Genomic DNA, 21,774 nt, shown 5'->3' with positions numbered 1-21,774 from the left:
GAGTTATGGCGTGGAGAGAAGCCAAGATCAGGGCACTTGAGAGTGTTCGGATGTCCTGCCTGGGTATTTATTCCCAAAGAAAAGAGAACAAAGCTTCTGAAAAGAGCATGGCAAGGAGTTTTTGTTGGATACAAAGAGGAGACAGATAAAATCTATCTAGTCTGGAACCCAGCTGATAAGAAGGTCCACGAGGTTCGATTCGTGGAATTCGATGAGAGCAAGTATATGGACAATGAAATCAGCCAAGAATCACAATCGCAGTATGACGATGAGAAGGAAGAGAAAAAGGAGCAAGGGGAGCTCACTGATGATGACTCTGATGCCGAAGATTCGGTCAGGGATAGGACTACGGACCAGGAAGCTACAGAAGCTGGGGGGGATGCCGGAGAAGCAGCGGATGGGACCCCGACCGACCAAGACACTGCAGATTCGGAGGAAGAGCTCCAAGGAGACACAATCATTGTCAATACAGGGGAGGCGGATATAACCTCTCCTGAAAGGAGTCTGCCGAAAACAAGATCCCAGATTCGACGAGAGGCCGTGGCACTCAAAAGAGCAGAGAAGCAGCGAGCAGAGCTGGAATGGCGGCAAAGAGAAGAACAGCGCATGGCAGAACGTCTGAAGAAGCGAGGAGAGTGGCAGGAAGGAAAGAGCCATGGTAGCAAGGACGCTTCTCCAGCCTAATACAGACCTGTACGACTTCGACCCGAAAAGCTTACCTTCCGACAGGCGATGAAAGGCAGTGAGAAGGATCAATGGGTAGGAGCTATAGATGAGGAAGTTCAGAATCTCATTCGACGACAGACATTCTCGGAGGAAATCAACGAAGTTGACGTGCACGGAGAAGAAGTAGTTGATGCCAAGCTTGTGTTTGATCACAAGAAAGACAAAGAAGGGAAGATACTACGGTATAAAGCACGTCTAGTCGCGAGAGGGTTCACACAGAAACACGGGATCAATTACGAGGAAACCTTCGCACCCACGATCCGGCTCGATGCGATGAGGATCATTCTAGCTTTAGCGGCGAAGAAAGGCTGGAAGGTATACCAGATGGATGCTGTGGCTGCGTTCCTTGCAGCAGACCTAAAGGAAAGGATCTTCATGAAAGTGCCAACTGAGCTCCAGCAATATTTCGGGAAATACGTTCAGATCCTGAAGAGTTTGTACGGATTGAAGCAAGCTGCAAGGATGTGGTATTTGCTAATATCAGAATATCTCAAGGAGATTGGTTTCTCACCGATGACAGTGGACCCGACAATATTCAGACATACAGAGTCGGGGTAATCATCGGCGTGCACGTGGATGACTTTATGATTACAGGGGGGGACGAGGATGCCATTGAACTGGTCAAGGAAAAGCTGAAGGGAAGATTTGAGATGAAAGACCTCGGAGAAGCAGAGAACATTCTCGGAATTCGGATTCAAAGGCACAAAGGAAAGCTGATGATTGGTCAATCACAATTTGCGAAGGAAATCGTGGCAGAATTTCTCTACGACGACTCAATGAAGCACGCAACCCCCATGGAACCTGGAGCTATACGGAAGCTCGTTGAGGAACCGGGACGGCCTCTGAACCATGACGAATGGTTGAAATACGTGGAATTGCTCGGAAAGCTGATTTGGCTATGCAATACGAGGTTCGACATTATATTCGCAGTTAACAGAATGGCATCTTTCACGGTAGAGGCATGCTGGAACCACTGGAAGGCTTTGCTACGAATATTGGGTTATGTCGGCAGGACTATTCACCACGGTATCACATATGGCGGAAATAATGAGCACGCACAAGGAGTCGAAGGCAGCGATATCGACTATTATTCCATTGACCACAACATCGAAGGGCACGTCGGCTCCGCAGGCCTACAAGATGGGGAAGCATTCTCTGACACCGACTACGCTACTGATCCAAGGGACCGGAAGAGTATCCTGGGGTTCGTCTTTATGGTCTACGGAGGCGCCGTCATGACGTATAGCAAGAAGATGAAATCAGTGGCAAGATCTACGACAGAAGCAGAGTATGTTGGGATGGGGAGGCCACAAAGCTGCTCTCTGGGGACGTCGACTACTTGCAGAACTGGAAGGAAAGGGGGAGCAAACAGTGCCACTACTGCTTGGAGATAATAAGGGAGCTGTACAGCTGACCCGAGGAGTATCGAACACGTCGAAAATCAAGCATGTTGATATAGCATTTCATCACGTCGTTGATGAGGTCAAGGAAGGGAGAATTCAAGTCTACTGGGTTCCAGGGGAGAATATGCTAGCAGATGGGATGACCAAGCCTCTGCCTAGGGATGCTTTCGAGAGGAACAGGAGGAGGATTGGAATTGGACCCATACGCTATGAATAGCGTTGCAGTTGAAGTCTGACAGCTCTAGGGGAGTGTTGACTTGATATGAGACATGGACCAAGACATGTTTAGGCAGCAGTTACAAGTGGTGAGTCACTGGATAGTGGCACGGACGTGCCACTATGTATATATGTATGTTGAGAGCTGTCAGACAGAATTGAATAGAAGTAAGTTCAATCGCAACACACCTCCAACACGGCGGAGCCATCCACGCCGTCAGCCCCTATTCCGACGCTCCCTGCTCCTCCCGCTACGACAGTTGCGGAACCGCCCACAACGACTGCTACGCTTCCCCAACGAACAATACATCCTACAAGCTATCAGTTCCAGCAACAGAGCATCGTTCTAGCAGAACCCTCTTCTCCCACATCCCTCGAAGCGTACACAACGCTTCCCCCGGCTGACATCCCGAACGGCATCATCGATGCCGACACACAACAGAAATTCACCAAGATCTGGGACAAAGAGAAGAACTATACGGGGGAACCCTAAAATACTTCGAACACCCGTTAAGTTGCCAAGGCAAGGGGCTTAACGGCAGAATATCCAGCCCGAAGGGTGAATATCATATACCTGCAATTCGCTTTCCTAGGGGGAACCCCTAGAACCCCCATTCGCCTGCCGCGGGCAACCAGCAGTTTGAACCGCTCCAAATCTGCACTAAGGGATTTGACTGATAGTCAAGAGTCTGCCGCTTTCTTACAGGCTCAACCTAACTATATACTATATATCAACCCCCCCCCCCCTCCATGCAGCATAGAGGAAGACAACGTTTAGTCAAGGTAGGGTGGTGGATACGGTGAATCGGTCAGCTGTTGACCCTGACGGCGATATTGGTCAGCGAGGCGCATCTTCATCCCTGTCTCATGGTTAGCCATGAATGCAGTACGTAGGAAACGTAGGCGTATAACCTTCCGTCGGCGTGTGGTTATAGAGGCTCTGACGATCGAAAGGCGCCTCAAGGAGTAGGCCTTGCAGCGATGTAACCCTTGAGACGGCAACATAGCTAATCCCGGCCTGGAAGTCGCGTGTAGCGAGATCAGTAACTATTTGATCCTTTGTTAGGCTCTGGCATTTGTGAACAGTGATGGCAAACGCCACAATCAGGGGAAACTGCGTGCGAGAGCAGGTCTCGTTGCCCACCAGGAAATCACGCCTGACTGGGAGGATGGGTGAGATTTTCCTGCCCTCGTTAGTTATTAGATATGGCGGTCCATCGTAGCTATCGAAATCCACCATAATAACGGCTGGGGGATCTTCCGATGGGTCGGCGCCTGCGTTCCAGGCGATATCGTATACAGTACCCTGAGCACCGTTAACCAAGCCAGCTGGCTGCCATAGGTTAGTAGTGAGCATTACCCTGGTGCCCTTAGCAATGGGGAACTTGTTAGATAGATTGCCAGCATTGTCGCTTGGTGCCTGCCCCGCGCCCTTGCCCTGATTCTTTGCCTCCACCTGTATAGCCGGAGCGTTGAGGTGCACCATATGCTCGTGGTTATATTCGTTGACCCGGGCCTTTGTAGAGTACACTCGCAAAGCGGTCCTGAAGCTATGGACCTCGCTCTGCGTTAGCCTAGCCTGTACCCGATTGCTAAGAAGGTTCCAGGACGGTATAGATAGCTTGACTTCGCGCAGTTCCTGCAACGCCTGACGGAACTGGGCCTGATCATCACCAGCCTGGCGCTGTACTGTGGTCAGGAAGACGGTACGGTCAAATAACCGGTAGGCCACCTGCCCTCTCCTTTCCAACGAAGACAGGCCGGTGCTCGTCGAATACAGGGGCTTTTGCCGGACTGGTGGTAACTGGAAGAAATCGCCCACAAGCAAGACGCTCACACCACCAAAGAACTCGAGGTTACGCTGTGGAAAGGCCTGCCGCAGACGGGAGTCGATCCGCGCGAGCTGCTCAAGCCCTAGCATGCTCTTTTCATCGATAACGAGGTATTTGACGTGCCGTAGGCGGGACTGAAGGGCGGCTGCGTCGGCCGGGGGAAGGTCGGTAAAGGTACCACCTATTGGGAGGCGTAGCAACGAATGAATGGTGCTGCCTTGTATCTGGTTGCTCGCAACGCCTGTTGGCGCCACGCGGTAAATAGGGCTAGGATTCGGGAGGGCGGCTGCTTGAAGATGGGAAGAAAGCACCTTGATAAGGAAGGACTTGCCTGTGCCACCACCACCATCAACGTGGAGAAGGACCTGAGTAGGATTTTGCGCCTGGAAGTGACCCATGAATGTGTCGTACACGAGCCGTTGTTGTGGATTCAGCGTATTACGCCAGTGAGGGCCAAGGACCTCCACATCGTTGGCCATGGGGTGGCTAGCGATAAGGTCTTTCCAGTAGCCATCTCGAAGTTCCGGATATGTACCCACATGCCGTGTCCAGTCGTAATTGACGTCGATATCGCGGCGACCAAGAAGGTCAAGATCTTCCTGAGTAAGGGGGTTGTCAGGTAAAAGGGCGGCGAGGCGAATCCAGTCTTCGTCGTCAAACTCTTCCTCCACAGGCAGAGCCTCGTATTGATCATCTTGAGGCTGTAGTCGGGCCTCTTTTGGCCGGCCGTAATGGTCATCACTATGACTGTGGTGTTGCCAACAATGGGAGAAGGCCTGGACATGAGAACTGAAAACCTGGCCATCAAATGTGAGGAGCTCATCAAACCGCCGATGGGGGTGGTTCAATGTCAGTTTTGCACGGCAGTAATCTGGCCACTGTTGACCTTCTGGATCAGCCAGATAGCGAGGGAAGTAAACCAATACACGGGGCCTGCCGTTGACGTTGCCTGGCTGCCATTGCTTCCACTTGGAAGGGTCCCTAGGACGGAAATTCCAGCACTTGAGGAAGGAGACATAGCTTAGGTCCGCTAGGGCTTCCGGGCGTTGAGTGTACTTTTCGTAAACGTTGGGGGCCTCGTCAACCTCATCGCCGTCAATACGGAGGGAGCGGGAATGCCTGTCAGGATTACGGCAGTCAACGTACAGGCAGGTTCGTGAGCCTTCCTGTAACGGCAGGCCGAGGAGCAAGTGGCTGACCTCCTGCTTCGAGTAATCCCGCTCAGCAACCAGCTGATTAAGGAGCTTTGACGTGAAAGAAATAAGGGGTTGTGGTCCTTGACCCGGGGCATCAGGGCCTTCCGATCTGGGCAAAAGACTCGCTCTTCTTTTCCGACTTGGAGCAGTATTTGGCCGCGTAATCGATTACCTGCTGGAGGCTCGTGCAGGGCGAAACATCTGTATTGGCTAGCCACGCAACGGTAAGCAAGCGGTTGTAGTGGTTAATATGGCCATCGTTCCTCTCGCCCCTGAAGTTCCAGTGTTTAGAATGAGGAACCTTGTCAAGGGAGGCTAGCAGGCGCTGTCCGTGAGGAAATCCAAAGCGGCACTCCACCTGCTTGGTATGCTTATTGAGCTGCATACAGTAGTTGTTGCAGCGGTGGCGTTGCACGCGGTTGACCACCATTGATAGGAACTGAACCGTAAGGGGCTGCTCCAATAGATTGCCGATCAGGGGATTCCCTTCTCCAGGCGCCTGTATTCGCTGAGGCTCTGGGTTGACAGCAGATACATGATATCCCCAGATGCGGGCGAATTGCTCCCGGGACTGATCGTTGTCAGGATCTAAGTCTGGGTGGCCGCTTAGCCAATATAGGCCGTGGTGGTGACTGGAACCCCTGCCCTGCCACTCGTAGCGGCCCCAAGAGTCCGTTAGGTTGAACTTCTGCTTCAGGACAATGGTCCTAAATAGCGTATAACGTTTATGGAAGTGGTAAGCAGCGATGTGGGCGTTGTCCCGCAGCAGTTGCCGGGATAGAGCCATCCGCGCCACCTCAGGAGCTGTTTGCCACTCGTCAAATCGAGGCATATGACGGTATAGGGATTCCCAGTGGTAATCGGCTGCACTTGCAGTAGCGAAAAGGCCAGGCTTGCCTAGATTATAGGCATATGCTTCCAATTCCTTCCTTTGCTTATACCAATACGGCCGGGTGCCCCTGATTACCGCGGCTTGGCGCGTGATTGACTGGATCAGCGCCTGAGCCTCCGGCTCGTCAGGCTCAGCCATCGCTTCCTCTAGGTCGGCGCGGGTAAGGGGTTGACGGCGGCTGTCGCGTTGCTTGACGAAGTAGTCACTTCGCTTTCGGACCTGCGCACGTAACATCGTATTGAGGGCGACGAAAGGCCACGTCTTATGGCGGGCAAAACGTCCGTCATGCCATCTCATCGCATGGCCAAGGTAGTCCTGATACGTGATGCTCCGTAAGCGAAGCTCCACGAAGTCGGCCTTGCCGTCAGGGTAGAGGGTAGGGAACGCGAGCGTTAACAGCGGCTGGGAACGGTTGAATTCGTCGATAGGGGTCCTGCGAATGGAAGGCAGTGGCATCTGGTGGTGAGTCTGCGCGCTACGCGGCATATACTCCAGATCAGTCATGCGCCCAGGGTTAGGGGTCCCATCAAGAAATCGGGACTGCAGAGCGTTCAATTCGGTATCAGTGACCTGCAAATTCGGGATCGCTGATGCATCGGCATCGCTAGGGTCCTCTTCCACAACCTCCTCAACGGGACCTTGGGGGACCTCGCCGTCAGCTATGTCAGCCACTTGGCTGGCAATGGAAGCAACTATGCTGCCATCAAGAGGAAGACGTTGCAGGCGATTCTGGCTCACAACAATATCGCGATAGCCCGGGTGGTGACGGTGTAGGTAATGCAGCCAGGCCGACAGGCACGAGCGACGTACCCGGAAATCGCGAGCAAACTGTTGCCGAAAGCGAGGGTCGCCCTCCACATTAGGAGGCCGCAGGAGGACGATATCTAGCTCTTCAGGTAGGACTGGGAGCTCTTCAAAGAGCCTGCCAACATTGCGAAGGAAGTGGACAACGTGACCGCGATATTTGTATTGAGCGCCACGCACCTGCAAGACTTTCACATGTACGTGAACCCTAGCGATGAGCATCTCCTCGACCATCGTTAGATCAGGTAGATTGGCGGGGACTTCCCCAAAATCAAGGTTATTCGCAGCGCTAAAGAAGTAGGGCTCGTCGAGGGCTTTCTTCCTGTCTCGGCCAATGCAGCGACTGCAGATTTTCGAGCTATTTCGCTTCATATCGAACCAACGCTCCTGGCAGCGAATGCAACTATGCACCTTGTCGTCATTCAGGGCAGTATAGAACTCCTGCACAAGAGCCCGATCCTCCTCACTAAGGGCAGGCAAGTTAAGGTCCCCTGTAAAGGGCGGATCAACCATCTGATCGAACTGTCGCTCTTGAGGCTGTGGCCGTGGCCGGGGGTTAATGTTGACTTGACGTGTATAACGGCCGCGGCAATGACTCTGTGGCAGTAATGAAGGAGTGGCAGGAAGCCATTCTTGTGATATAGACGTGCTTAGCACAAAAGGGGTGGCAGAAAGAGTGACTTCAGGAATCGGCGTGCCTAGAACCACCGTTGGCAGGCCAGGAGTAGGAGGGATAGGGGAAGATCCCTCTACAGCGCTTGGGGTAGAAGGCCCCTGCGGAGCTCTGAGCATTCCCGTCGGTGCAGGCACCAGGCCACGGAATAAATCAGCCATGGAAGGAGGCTGTAAGGCGTTCGCAGACGCAGGCGTTGGTGCAGTCCGCCTTGGAGGCGTCAGGTTAGCTAGTGAATCGGTCCTCTTCGAGGCTCTGCGTGGCAATGGCTTCGAGGCGATCTTCTGCATTGCGGCGACGACGGCTCGGTATTCGGTTATCCGCTCCCTTCGGCGTGCCCTACAGTTAGCGCACTCTGTTGTGAACTTTGTAGGGTCCTTGACGCTTCGAAACTCGACTTCGGGCAGGTCTTGCTTGCAGGTACGGCAGTTGCGGACCGCCTGGGGTGTATCGTTCTCCATCTGACAGTATATATCCACTTCGTATCGACCTAAGTTGCTATATATTACTCGGGCAGGGAGGCTTTGCGAGGGTTTGGCGGTGCTAGCAGAGCTGGCTGACAGCCGAGAGGTCCAAGACCATGATAGATCTCAATAGGGAGGCTGTCTTTGCGGTCGTTAGATCAGGTCTAAACAATGTAGGAGGAGACTGTACAGCTTGCCTGGAGGTAAGGTAACCGGGGAATATTGAGAGGTAGGTCGGCCGCGGAGGTGATGTGTGAAACCTAGATACCGTTAGCAAACCAATGCGTTTGATAGATTCGACGGAAAAGAGAAAGAAGTGAAAGCTCTTGGCGAGCCCTTGGAGAGCTCCTTGGTTACCTAGTCAACGCTCAGGGGTTTATGGTGGGCCTTCATTTGGTGGCGTTATCAGCCGACCAATTCGTTCGCGAGTTGAGCACAGGGGAGGCTAATTGGCCAATCAGAAGAGGTTTTATGCTCGATTCTTTCTGACTGAGTAGAACGCCCTTCGGGCTGAATGACGAGGGGAAGGCTCGCCAGCCGCGGCTCGCGCAAAGAGGCCTTTCGGAACGAAAGTTGGCGATGGCGACAGGAGAAAGTCGGGGAGAGGAGAGAGTTGGCGACAGGAGATAGGAGACAGGGGAAGTGAGAGGAAGACAGGAAGAAGAGTGAGATAAGAGATATGAGATGGAGATCCGGCGAGAGACGTAGAGCATTATCGTGAGTGAAATCGAGACAGAGCGTCAGAGAGGCAGCCTAGGCCGCTGCAAGGAGATTTTGCTTTGCAAAGGCGCAAAGGGCGTGGAGAGGCGGCAGGGGTGAAGAGAGTTGTGGGTGGGTAATGCATGTGTGGGCGAGTGGAAGGCTCTGAGGATTTACAGGTGCTATAAGTGGTGGATATAAACAGAATAAGGAGTATATTGGAGAAGTTTTGACTGGATTGTCTTTGTGAAAAGGAGAGCAAGAGGAGAAGGAAATATCCCATTAGGGCCTTTCGCACTTGAGTTTGAGGATGATGAAACATGTTCCTTGTCATGTTGTGTTGTTTCGTTCGTTGCTTTACAGAATATTCTTGGGCGGATGTCGGGCGCGGTGGGGTCGGGAAGAGATTGACGCCGGAGGTCTGATAGGGCCAGAGGCGGATGTGGCTGGGTGATTGACTGGCTCGGTGTCCGTCTCTGAGTCTCCGGGTCTTCGTGGGACAGAAGGGAGGAAGTGTCGGATTTGGCGGGGCCTCGACTATCACAGGCGGCGACTATGGTGGAAATTTCTGGAGAAAGTCGCGGTCTCTTGGTTGGGGTTTGGTCGGGATCGGGCAATGACCGCTTTGATGTCATCATAAGAGATCGACTGACCTAGATGCAGGCGGCGTGGGAGGCGCCGCTTGGGGCGGCATTGCGTTTTTGGTAGAGGTAAACCTGGCCAACGCATCGCTATAGTCCGAGGGTTGCCGACTGAGCCCTTGGGTGTCGTCGGCAGTAGCTGTGTCGCAGAAGCCTGGTTGGACATGGCCCTGTCAAGGAAAGTCCATGTATCGGGGACGACGATGAAGATATAGTCTTGCTCGAAGGCCGGGGCATGTGTCATGATCTGGTGATCGAGTAAGCCGGCGATTTTGCCCGTGCAGGTGAGGAGAGCGTTCGGCTGGAACTGGCTATCGCGCCTCTCGGTCATCTTCTTGCATAGGAGGTCCAAGCATTGGCGTGAATGGGGAAGATGACGAAAAGTTGAAAGGGATGAAAGCCCTTGAAGGGTGTTTGCCCGGAATCCCAGGACAGATAAAGGTCGAGAGCTGGACAAAGCCGCAACAGCTCAGCTGGGTGTCGTCAAGGGCCGCAGCCGAGTTTCCATGCAGAAGGTCGCGGCCGGAACCGATGACAGGTCCCGTGAAGGAGACAATGGGTTGTATCGCTGGGAAGGCATCCGCCGAGCCGAGGGTGCGAGGATGACTCTGTGGCCATCGTCAGAGATGGTAGTGGTGACGGAGGTCTGGAGCATACACCTACGGCTGGTAGCTGTGGTCGCGGACGATGAGAGCCGGGATGGTGTATTCTGTAATGTTGTCATCCTCCGACTCGAAGCTATCACGTCGCTCGATTTCCCACGTCAGGGCAAAGGGATGAACACGGCCGACCATAAAGAACCACTGCTCGGTCCATTCCGAGGGGATTATCTGTTGGTTGTATATGGAAATATTAAAGCTCAAGAAGATGCAGGTCGATGGATTGTCAGGATCTGACCGGATTGCTGCATACTCTGGAGTCGACAGCCATGAGGGCGTTGGAAGGAAGACCCTCGCTAGGGTTTCTGCGTTGAGCCCTTTGACACGATGCTCATTCTGGTAGGCGAACCTAGACGGGCAGCCGGGCTGGACAAAGGCCATCATGGACATGTCGGCGCCAGCATTTTCTGGCTGTCAAGAGGTTGCCGCGGGGAGGACGAGGTATCGACGTTGAGCTGGGAGGCCGACATCGTGAGAACATGGCAGATGTGGTCACCGTGGAAGTGTAAAGGAGGGTTAGGCAGAGTAGAGGTAGGCATCCTATAAAGCAGGTTTTCTTGCTGCTCGAAAGAGGGCTCGTGGCTCGGGTCGGGGAGACTTGAGAGTCAGTGAATGCTACCTAGGTGATAGATCAGAAGCGGGGGTATGCGGGAATGAGCTGGCGAGGTTCTCGAGCAGTCTCGACCATCTGGTTCTGTGGTCGTGAGTGAAGTAGGGAGCCGGGGGTTGGAAGTTGAGTAGGGGTGATGGCTATGTTGCGAGAAGTTGGAGGTCGGCGAACGGTAAGGTTAGTGTGGGTAAGACTGCGGAGAAAGAAAGTCCAGTAGTCCCCTTCGGTGTCATCGTTGCATGGAGTAGATAGCAAAGGGGGCAATAACGAATGAGAGTGAAGGAAAGAAAGAGGTTATGGTAGTATTGCAGGACTCCCTTTTTGACGGTCGTCGGTAGTTGGATGGGCATTGCGTGCGGCTGAGCGAGGCGGGTGCCGACCGTGTCGAGTCTACTATTGGGACACGGTGAAGTCGGATATATGGGTCGACCTGAGGAGGAGGATGCGAGTTGGTCACGAGAACTTTCCAAGAGGGTTTGCAAGTCGAGACTCCGGTGGCTAGCGACTACAAGAGGACAGGCAGGGGGGTCCTGGCTATCGCTTTAGCATTAAGGCCGTTGATGCGACATTGGTGCTGGCGAGGGAGCAAATCTAGAAGGGTAGTCCGGCTGCATGAGGGACGTCATGGACATGTTATCGCCGGCAGCCTTGTGGCTGTTGCTCGACGAGGCGGATTGGCGGGTATTGATGGTGAACTGATGCGCAAGGTTGGTAGGATGGTGTTGGAAGGGCTGAAGAGTATGGTTTGAAGTGTGCGGCAGGCGGTTGTCGCGGCCATCTCCATGTGCCGGAGGTCGGCAGTGGCCAGGATTCGCTGGAGTGCGCAAAGAGAGCACGGCGATGGAAGGGTCGCTTTTGGCAAAGCTGGGGTAGCAGGTCGCACGTGGAGACCAGGCGAGGCCGGGACGGTGGACGCACATAGATAGGCATGGTAACGGGGGAATATAGAGGGGTAGTATTGCATCGCCTCGGTACCATAGGGAAGCATTTTATAGGGAAGCTATAAGGGAAGAAACGCCACGGCCATGAGGGAAGTGATGGTTAGGGAGCTTCCCATTCGGGAGAAGTAGCGTCGTCAACAAGCGAGACTGTCCAAGTGGAGGTGCTCCGGAGCCAAAGCTTTATAGCCTGTTGCCAATTTACGGCAGTCGACGTCGAGGAGGCAGCAGCATGGCGGACAGTCCTGCAGTGAAGTTAAGCGAGGCGGTTGCTCACCCTGAAGCCTGTTCGTTGTCAGTCGGGGATGGAGAAGAGGGTGAGAACGTGAGCGGGTCGGGTTCGGGGCTCGGAGATGGTGCGACAGGAGCCGGTGTAGATGTGGTGGCAGCTTCTGAGAGGGCCGCAGAGCACGGGGAGAGCCTGGGACGGTTACGAAGATACGAATCACGGGCGAATGCGGCATCAACGTTCCGGCCGATTCAGCCTAGGAAACCTGTGGTTGAAGACACCGCATGGAGACAGCACGCAGAAGCAATTGCGAGGTCGTTGCCGAGAAGACCGCCGCGAGGCGGTTTGCGGTCAAACAGAGCACGGAAGTTCCATAATATGGTTAGCAGCGGAAGTTCCGCGCAACATCAGTCACCGGGTCAGCTTCCGAGGCCCTGTTGCCTAGGGAACGTGGAGATATGGGGTAGCGGACTCTGATCGTCCGCTCCCTCATCGGCACTTTCTGCCTCAGGAGGGAGATCCTGAAGATGAGGAGCAACGTGTTACGGCGGCGGCGGGCGATGTCCGAGTGTTCATTCGAAGGAGGTACCGAAGCTTCGATCCATCCAGCCTAGGGAACCGGTATTCGACAACTTAAGAGAAAACGGGCAATTAGCAGCAGCGATTGCGTCTGGTTTGCCCAAGCGCCGTCGGGGACGGAGTTGGCGGGTAAAGGAGTACCAGGCCGCAGGGGTGTCTCCAACGCAGCAGGTACGGCGCAGCATCCGGGGCCGTCTCCTGTGGGGTGGGCGACGCCGCGGCAGAGCCAGCGGACGCTTCGCTGAGCGGGCGGAGGCTGCAGCAAAGGGAGGTGGGCGGCTCATCGCGGGTGGCGGCTGGGAGCCCGTGCAGTTTGATCGGCAGCAAGAACGAGGAGAGTGCTGGAAAGGGCAAGGACTGAGGTCAAGGTTCGGCGTGGAAAACGTTCGCCAGCACGGCCCGGTGCCTGTCCAGTGCAAAGGGCCGGATGGCGTGTCAGGGATGCGCACGTAGTCGGGCAGTCGTCGCCAAAGCTGCCGCATCCGACGGCTTGCGAAGAAGCGAATCAGCCACGGAGAGAAGAAATCATGGATCGGAGGCGGCCCCGGAGGCGGCCCCGGAGGCGGGAGAAAGAAAACGTCTTCCTGGTCCGGACGAGCGCCCGAGAAAACAGATTCGGAGTGGAATCGGAAGGCAGAGGAGTCGGGAGCTGCGGGCCGAAGACCTGGCGAGTGTGCTGCGTTTTTTGGAGGAAGACTTCGCCATGAAGGAGAGGCTGTCTAACGATCAGACGTGGTGTACGCCAATACCGCACGACAGGAAGGTGTCGACGGTGCGGGATTTTTATCAGGCGTTCCACGATGCGAGCACGTTGCCGATACGGACCTGCATGATGTGCTACCGCAAGCGTACGAGAAAAGAGCTGAGGAGATCAGATGGGATCAATGGCTGTCAAGCTGCGTGCCAGAGGGCGGCCGCTCACCATTTTCATGCCGGAGCTGCTTTCCGAAGGCGAGCCCGTGTCGGTGTGTGTGGAGTGTGCCCGATGCCTGGCGCGCGGGAGTCTGTCGCCGGCGGTCCATCTTCACACTCGCCTTGGCTGTGAGCACATGTTCCCTGACGAGCTCAAGGGACTCACGCTGGTCGAAGAGAAGCTCGTCTCGCTCAACTCCTGCTATGGGTTTGTCACGAGATATAGCATTCCGGGCGGGCAGAGGCAGGCCGTGAGGTATCCGAGGCACGTCAAGGGCCACATCACAGTGTTTCCCAACAACGTGCAGGAGCTGGCGACCAGGTGCTCCCGCACCCCTTTGCAAGCACTGGACGAGATCCACGTTTCGTGGCAGGGCGTGGAGAAGCCGGCACCGAGCGACCTGTCGAGTCTCTTGTCGGTGAGGCGGCGGGTCGTCGAGAGGGCTCTTGTTTGGCTGAAGAGGAGCAACCCCACTACGCCGAGATCGAGATCGACGTGGCGGAGATGGAGAGTTGGGAGACCCGATAGACGGGGTGCCGGCCTGGTGTATGATCGCATGGAGCGGAACGAGCCGTCCGCATGGGAGAAAACGCGGACGGCGCACGTTGTGCCGCCCACGGAGCGCGCCATGGACGACGAGGGGTCGGTGGAGATCGAGGAACTCTTCGCTCTGCTCAACCAAAGGCAGGAAACGGGAGGCGAGGCTGAAGGGCACGGGCCCAACGAAGAAGGCGCGGGTCGTGATGGAGTTGGTGCTAGCCCCGATCAGAACGTTCGACCAATCAACGAGGTGACGTCTTCCGGCATGTTCGGGCTGGACGGACCGCCAGACGTGGCGGATGTCGAGAAGCTGCGGTTTGCCTGTGACGCTGTTGGCGCAGGTGCCGACGGCCGCGCGGCCGAGAACGTGGGTCGGATCCTCGGTGGGGGGGGCTCGAGGGCGTGGCGACGATGGCAGTGAGCCATACATTCGAGTCTCGCGGGGGGATGAGTTTGCCGACTCCTTTGAGACGTCCTTCTTCGCCAGAACGTTCCCGACCCTGTTCCCATTTGGCGTTGGGGACCAAGGCTGGCCGAAGAGGCCATAGCCGAGGCGGGAAGGCCCTTACCAACTTGCGAGGCACCGGTAGAGCTGTTGAGGCAGGGGCGGCTGCGGAGACATCGTATCCTCCCGAAGCTTGAACCTCCGGATTTGGGCCGACATCGTGCTCCGGCGCCATGGTGGCCGGTTTGCGTTGCACCACATATTTGCATTTCTCGTCTTCAACATGGGGGTGCGGTCGAGGAACCGCCGCGTCAGCATGCTGAGTGTGGCGAGGAAGGACTTCGGCAAGGTCGAGCGCGTTGCCCGCTCGATGACCGCGCAAAGGTTAGCGGCGGCGAGGGTCGAGTTGGAGAGCTCGGGCAAGACGACCGATGAGGGCGTGAAGGAGCTTCTCAGAGCCTCTCGCTGTACGGCCACCGGCAACCCATGTCGAGAGGTTCGGCTCAATATGCGGCGGAAAATCCAGTCGCTCATCGTTGGCTACGGCGTTCCGGCCATCTGGTTCACCATCAACCCAAACGACATTACGAACCCGGTGAAGCTGCGACTGGCGGCATATCGGACACGCGATCCCGGCGCGGCCGAGGAGTTCCTAGAAGGCCTTGGGAGTGCGTACAAGCAGACAAGGCTGGCCATGTCCGATCCGATGAGCGCCGCCGTATTCTTCCACCGGGAGATGAAGCTGTTCTTCGATCATTACGTGAAGGTCGGAGAAGAGTCGGTATTCGGGCGCATCGGCAAGTACTATGGCGCTGTGGAGACCAACGAACGAGGGCGCTTCATGTTCACGGCTTGCTCTGGTTGCACGGAAACGCGCATCTCAGCTCGATGCTTGCCGACATCCACGGGGAGGATCAGGCGGCGTATCGCGAGCGAATCATACGATACGTCGATAGTGTCTTCTCCGAGGTAAGAATAGCTAAGACGTGTCACTGAGAACCTGAATTGCTCGTCCGATGGACAAACGGGGCCAGGCTGACGTGCAAGATAGGATCTGGATCAGGAAGGGTTCTGCGCCGTGCAAGCGGAGCGATCTGTGACGTCCGATATTTTCTCCTGCTGGACAACACCGAGCAGTTTTCGGCCGCATTTGACGAGGAGGCCAACTTCTGTGCCGGCGCTACACAGGTTCACACGCATAGCCCGACCTGTGTCAAGTATTCCTTGGGCAAAGGAGCGCGGAAGGGAATCCATGCCGGTTTAAGTCTCCATGGAGGCTGGTCGACAAGACCGCCATCACGGCAGACGGGGTGTTGCAGATCCGGAGGACTCACAGCATGGTCAATCGATGGAACAAGGCTATCGCTGTTGGGCTCCGGCACAACCACGACATTTCCTTCATTGCGACGCAGCGCAAGACCATGGCCCTTATGTATTATGTCACGAACTACGCGACGAAGGTGGAGGACCCGGTGTGGAAGCGTGTGGCGGCCGCGGCCGATCTCCTGGCCGCCTCAACGGGTGACGGCACGGCCAACGGAGGACAGGACGACGGTGGAGGTGCTGTTGGCGATGACGCCGCCAAGGGAACAGGACGCGACAGTTCTTGATGAGGGTGGCGAATCGTGTGTTCACGGAGCGTCCGCTATCTCAGGTCGAGGTCGTCGCTCATCTTCTTGGATATCCGGCCGAGTTCACCAACAGCAGCGCCTGGGCGTACCTGAACACATCTCTGCTGTACTGGGAAGTCTTTCGACGGTGGCCGTATCTCCGACGAGCAAGTGGCGCGGCGGCCATAGATGATACTCTGGATGAGTCGGTCGTTGTCGAAGAAGCAGGCCTGAGGATCTCCCACGTTGAGGCGTACCAGCACCGGGAGAGCTCCTGCGAGGGCTATGCTTATACGACTACATATCGCTCGTTAGACTAAAACGCACCAGTAAGGATGAGAGCTGTGCGGCCTGGGGAGGTGCCCTTCGAGGATGGATGGGCGCCAGGAGACGCTGGGTCCAGGTGCTCAGGCGGCCGGGCAAGCATGCTACCGTCTGCCTCGATGGCTACCTGAGCAAGGACTTCGGCCACAACGACGACGAGGAGTCGTGCCACCGGAGGTGTGTATAGCAACCGCCCTGCCGGCAGGCATCATCAGAGTGGCTCCCCCTCCCCTTAAAGGGCAGCCGTGCAGCATCTTGCGCTATTTGTGCCGTGGGAGTCCTTTCTGTGCGAAGAAACAGGTGAGATCAATAGCATCTGGGAGCGGGCGCGAGAGGCGCTGGCCCCGAGAATATCATGTCTCGTCGACAACGTGCAGCTGCTTCGACGATCAGCCGAAGACGCAAAGCGCGACGCCAAGCAATGGGCGGCCTCATCCGGCGATGGCGATTCCACGGTCGCCCACGTCGAGGAGGGCGAGACAGGCGAGGCGGGCGCAGAATTTGCAGCGACGTATCGGTCCAACAACATCGGAGACGCAACGCGCCTGATCGACGTCGTCCGAGGCGCAGTGGGCACGAATCAGGTGACGGCCAAGTCGCCGGAGCTCATGGCAATGATGCGGCAGCTCTGTCGATTCCAGCAATCGGCGCTCTGCTCAACGGCCGAGCTCGAGGCCATCGCGATTCCCGAACAAGGGTTGAGGTGCATAAGCATGCCAGGGCGGGTATTTTCCGGGGCCGCACTACCGCCGCAGGATCAGGTCAAGGCTATCAAGTCGCAGCAGATAAGTGCGTCGAGGGAAAGGGAGAGAATGATCCAAGGCGTACAAACCACAGTCGCAGTCCGGGAAAGCGATCGCCGAGCTGCGTTGCGGAGGGTGATGACCGGCTTCGGGAGGACGACGTCGAAATGACGACAGCCGACTCCGACGAGACGGCTAGCGACGCAGAAGCGGGAATGCGCGTCCAGCTTGGCCCATCGACCTCCTTCTTCGCGGCGGGCAAGGAGTTGTCAACACGGCTAACGCTGAACAAGAGGCAGTCGATCGCTGTCCTAATAATATGCCGCCAGCTCGATTTGATGCGACAAACGAATAGGGCGATGCCGGCCAGCTCTGCCAGTTCGTCGGCGGCGAGGGGGGCACCGGCAAGTCGCGGATCATTGGGGCACTCGTCGAGCTGTTCAGTGGGAAGAGCCTTTCGAATCGTCTGCTGATCACGGCGACGTCAGGGACTGCCGCGGCGCAGATCAACGGCATCACGATCCACTCCGCCTGCGGGTTCACTAAAGACCAAGGGCGGGCGGCGCGAACACAGCCAAGGACCTTGACGGGGTGCGGCTGACAAAACGGGCGGAGCGGTTCATCCACGGCCAGTCTCGGATGGACTGGCAGGAGAAGGACGTGCTTGTCATCGACGAGGTGAGCATGCTCGGAGCGCGGACGCTGCACGCCATAAACGAGCGACTCTGTCGGCTTCGCGGATCGCAGAAAGATTTCGGGGATCCCCATCGTCCTCTTCTGCGGAGACTTTCAGCAGTTCCGGCCGGTCCAAGAGAGGTCGATCGTCCTGCCGAGCGCGGCCATCTCGTGGGACGTAGACAACTCGTTCAAGGCCGAGCAGCGGCACCAGCACGACAAAGCGCACGCGCTGTGGAAGAGATTCACGACGGTCGTCATGTTGAACGAGCAAATGCGCGCCGCCGGTGATCCGGAATTGCAGGGGCTGCTGAAGCGGATCCGGCAGGGTGTGCAGGACCGCACGGATCTGGACCTCCTCAACTCAAGGTGCTACCGCGAGGGCAGGCGGATCCCTTGGGAGACTGGCATCACCGTGGTGACGCCGCTGAACAGGAATCGGTGGAACCTAAACATGGAGGCAAGCTTGGCGTTCCGGGTCCAGCAGCGGTCGACGATGCGCATCTTCATCTCCGAGCACAAGTGGAAGGAGGGCCTGCCGACCGAGGAAGAAGCGATCATGGTACTCAATCAAGGCGACGATAGCGCGATCCCCGTGCCGGCCGTCTTCATGTTCGTGGCCGGGATGCCGGTCGTCGTGAACCACAACACCCATCAGGGGCTGAAGCTGGTGAACGGCGCCGGCTACTCGGCGGTGGAGGTCATTGTCGACAAGGCGTCCCCAGGGCATCGAATCTCGTCCGACATGACGATCCACTTCGGCCGCCGGCGGGGATATTACTGGAATCGGCGACGACAAAGGACCTCCACTTCGTCGGGATGCCGCCGGGCACGATCTTGTTAACGCCGATGAGCGTCAGGATACACTGCCAACGAAAGCGGCCGTGGCAGCAGAACGACGTCAGCCGGAAGGGATTGCCGTGCGCAGCAGCCTTCGCCTGCACGGACTACAAGGTGCAGGGCAGAACGCCAGAGCGCGTGGCCCTGGAGCTGCGGGGACACGGACGACGAAAGTCGATGGAAGGGCCGTGCCCTCGCAATGCGACCCGTACAGCTTATATGTGCAGCTATCGCGCTGTCGAACGCTAGACGGCATCACGCTCGTGTCCAAGGTGCGGAGAGAGACTTGGTGGGCAACCGAGTCCCCGAAGAGATGACCGCCGCGCAGGCCAGGCTGGAGGTGCTAAGCGAGAGGACTGTCGAGGAAGCTTTGCGTCGGTCGGATGGCGACGCTGAAGAGTCAAGGAGAGTTGTCAGGGTGAGGTGACGAGGGGAGAAGACGGAGGAGCGCCGGCGGGCAAGAAGACAAGGGCACTGGGCAGCAGCGATCAACGAGGGCGACTTTTAGACTTGAAGGAAGAACCCGCTAGAAAGGCATGAACGAAAAGGGCAAAGACAAAAGACGCAAGTTTTAGACACAATAAGAAAACCGGCGGACGAAAGGAAAAAGGTTGGCATTGGCATTGGCATTGGCAAGGGGGTAAACAGGAGTATAAACGGGGGGGAAACAGGGCAAGGCATGAGAGGGGCAAGAGAAGGCGGCAGCGACCAATGATGAGGGAGGGACGGAAGGGTCGGCGACCAATCACACGGGATCTTTTATTCCGAAAGAGGAAATAAATCAGCCAAATCAGAGGCGGAGGATGTGGGGGTGAAGCAGTCTGGGGCCTTTTTTCCCCGCGCGCTAATGAAGTCCTTTCGTTCCTCACAAGGCATGAAGTCCTTTCGTTCCTCAAGGCACGGGTAAGGCAACCCCTCATGGGTTGCGCAAAGAGCCTTGAGGAACGAAGACTGAAGATTGGAGAGACAAACAAGACGAAGACAGAGGGCGAGAGAAAAGAACGCAAGCGGGCGGTAGCGCTAGGAACTAAAGCATGCAAGAAGGTAGGCAAAGAAATCGGCCATTCGGGCACCATCCCGCAGCGGGGAAGAGGCAGAAAAAGCAAGAAGGCAAGTAACGCGATGATAACGGTTGCGGGGTAAGAGAGAGGAAGGGAGTATAAGAGAGGCGCCAAGGCACAAACAGGAGACAAGAGCATAAGCGTCTACCCTAGCTACCGATCGAGCAGTTAGGAAAACAACTACAGCATGGCCACTTGCAACGTTTCCGTGGAGTTCTGGTGCGAATTCGGGGCCACGGAGCTCAAGTACAAGCATAGCATCCCGAAGACGCTCGTGACGCAGGTAGGCCAGGCGAGGCCGAACCACGAAGCCAGCGCACTGTTCCTACAGTGGATAAGGCCGATCCTACGGGAGCACGAGGCGGCGTGTCGGAAGGCAGCAGGGGCGCGCTGCGAGAGTTGCGGCGAAGTCGCAAAGGACATTCTACAGAGCCCGATATCGTACCTACATGCAGAGGCCGTTTGTGCTCGTGGTCGTGTCGTCATTCTGCGGTCAAGAAGGATGCGAAATAAGGGCGAGGCAGGAAATGCAGGACACGATGGCAGAGGCGGGGCAGGCGGACGGAAGCATGGGCGCAAAGCAAATGCAAGGGCAGGATGCACAGAGCACAGAGGAAGGTCTGCCGGGTTTGTGGAGAGATGGCGGGGGCGAGGAGGTGCAGCCGATGCCTGGCGGTCGCGTATTGCAGCAGGCAACACCAAAAGGAGGACTGGAAGGTACACAAGAAGGGATGCAAGCCAAAGGCAAGCTAGGGAGCTAGTGAGGGGAAGCAAGCAACGCCGTCGAGGCGGCCTTACGGCCAGCCTCAAACGCCGCAACGGCCTTTGTAGAACCCGCCGACTTCAACGACCGTCGTCCCTATGGCTTGCACAACTAAGGAACGGCATATAATATTTTATAGTAGAAAACCGTATCCTCCATGTAGAGCAATGACCGATAGGCGAGAAGCGGAGTCGGCTTCCGCAACAAAGACGCCTTTTGCCGAGGCGCAACTACAGGCCCCCCGTCGCCGCTAAATGCAGCCGAGAGGTGCGGCGGCAAGCTGGCAAGGAAAAGAGAAGGGGCGAAGCGCAACGCACAGGACACAAATGAGGTCACGGAGAACGTCTAGAGGCAGGCACTTTCGTAAGAAACGGGTTCGGAAGCTAAAGCTGTCCTTAAAAGGGACAAACGCTGTAATGTGCAGAGTAATAGTAATTCTAGAGCGACAATTTGCGTTAGGAGCAGCACCCCGGGAGGGAGAACAGTTCGTTTTAGTAAAGGTAGGAGGCGTAAGAGAGCGATGGGTCTATAGTAGGTAGCTTATTTCTGCATGCGATAGCGAAGAGGGCGTGCGGGCGGGTCGGAGGTGCTCGCGACGATAGAGTTGAGAGGAATCCGGGCTGGCCGTCGGAGCGGGAACGGTGGGGCGCCGTCCGGTCGAGACGGAAAAGCGGCCGGCGGAGGAGGAGGAGGGGCGGCGGAGCCGACGGTGTTCGAAGACGAGGAAAGCGGCGAATACTGCTGCTGCAGGAAGCGCGCCCTCTTCATGGGCGTATCGGCCAGGGCCGGGGCGATCGCTTAGGCGGCGGCGTGACGGGGTCGAGGGCTGGCGGGGCCGGGGCCGAGAAAGGGGGCGGCGCGGTCGAGGCCGGCGCGGCAACAGAGTACAAGGCGGCACGGACGGAATCGAAGGTAGAGGAGGCGGATTGGGTCTGACGCCTAAAGGGCGTAGCGAGGGAGCCGAGGCGGCGGCCGCCGCCGAGGGCCGATCGACAAAGGTCCAGCTGTCCGGGACGATGATAAAGACGTAATCGCTCCGAGCCCGGGGAGAGCATAACGCGGTGGTCGAGAAGGCCGACGACCTTTCCGGTGCAGGTAAAGGGACGCCGGGCAGGAAGGAAGAGTTAGGCTTTTCAGCGATTTTCTTGCATAGCACGGCCCAAGGGTTAACGTAGACGGAAAGATAACAAAGACCTCGAAGGGTGGTAGCCCTTATATGGAATCCTGTCCGGCAGGCCAGGGCGATGTAGGTCGTGAGCCGGACGAAGCCGCAGCAGCGGAGCTGGTCGGGCCCGAGAT

The 21,774-nt window shown here is 56.7% G+C and overlaps 5 protein-coding genes across 5 annotated transcripts; 2 read left to right on the top strand and 3 right to left on the bottom strand.

The window, feature by feature from the left end:
• Positions 1 to 3,119: 3,119 nt before the first annotated feature.
• On the bottom strand, positions 3,120 to 4,916 carry HRG_10190 (PIF1-like helicase domain-containing protein; the record flags this gene model as incomplete). Its single annotated transcript, XM_044868661.1, has 7 exons — positions 3,120 to 3,205; positions 3,258 to 3,534; positions 3,583 to 3,651; positions 3,706 to 3,801; positions 3,856 to 3,924; positions 3,973 to 4,663; positions 4,717 to 4,916. The coding sequence occupies 7 exons, from the start codon at positions 4,914 to 4,916 to the stop codon at positions 3,120 to 3,122; spliced, it is 1,488 nt and encodes a 495-aa protein (XP_044716016.1).
• A 551-nt stretch (positions 4,917 to 5,467) lies between these two features.
• On the bottom strand, positions 5,468 to 7,441 carry HRG_10189 (ATP-dependent DNA helicase PIF1; the record flags this gene model as incomplete). The annotated part of the gene is made up of 3 exons (XM_044868660.1): positions 5,468 to 6,411; positions 6,493 to 6,889; positions 7,076 to 7,441. 3 exons carry the CDS (start codon positions 7,439 to 7,441, stop codon positions 5,468 to 5,470), a joined length of 1,707 nt encoding a protein of 568 aa, XP_044716015.1.
• A 2,416-nt stretch (positions 7,442 to 9,857) lies between these two features.
• HRG_10188 (uncharacterized protein) lies at positions 9,858 to 10,586 on the bottom strand (the record flags this gene model as incomplete). Its single annotated transcript, XM_044868659.1, has 2 exons — positions 9,858 to 10,152; positions 10,210 to 10,586. 2 exons carry the CDS (start codon positions 10,584 to 10,586, stop codon positions 9,858 to 9,860), a joined length of 672 nt encoding a protein of 223 aa, XP_044716014.1.
• Positions 10,587 to 13,264: 2,678 nt separating this feature from the next.
• Positions 13,265 to 15,559, top strand: HRG_10187 (Arrestin-lik; the record flags this gene model as incomplete). Its single annotated transcript, XM_044868658.1, has 5 exons — positions 13,265 to 13,409; positions 13,471 to 13,681; positions 13,739 to 14,329; positions 14,775 to 15,428; positions 15,511 to 15,559. The coding sequence occupies 5 exons, from the start codon at positions 13,265 to 13,267 to the stop codon at positions 15,557 to 15,559; spliced, it is 1,650 nt and encodes a 549-aa protein (XP_044716013.1).
• Positions 15,560 to 15,796: 237 nt separating this feature from the next.
• Positions 15,797 to 18,655, top strand: HRG_10186 (PIF1 protein; the record flags this gene model as incomplete). The annotated part of the gene is made up of 6 exons (XM_044868657.1): positions 15,797 to 16,024; positions 16,114 to 16,278; positions 16,473 to 16,570; positions 16,632 to 17,217; positions 17,492 to 17,727; positions 17,884 to 18,655. 6 exons carry the CDS (start codon positions 15,797 to 15,799, stop codon positions 18,653 to 18,655), a joined length of 2,085 nt encoding a protein of 694 aa, XP_044716012.1.
• Positions 18,656 to 21,774: the final 3,119 nt, after the last annotated feature.

This window comes from Hirsutella rhossiliensis, assembly GCF_020360975.1.
Source record: "Hirsutella rhossiliensis strain HR02 chromosome Unknown scaffold00015, whole genome shotgun sequence".
Lineage (NCBI taxonomy): Eukaryota > Fungi > Ascomycota > Sordariomycetes > Hypocreales > Ophiocordycipitaceae > Hirsutella > Hirsutella rhossiliensis.
The sequence above is the reverse complement of the archived record's forward strand: the minus strand, read 5'-3'. Positions and strand labels throughout refer to the sequence as shown.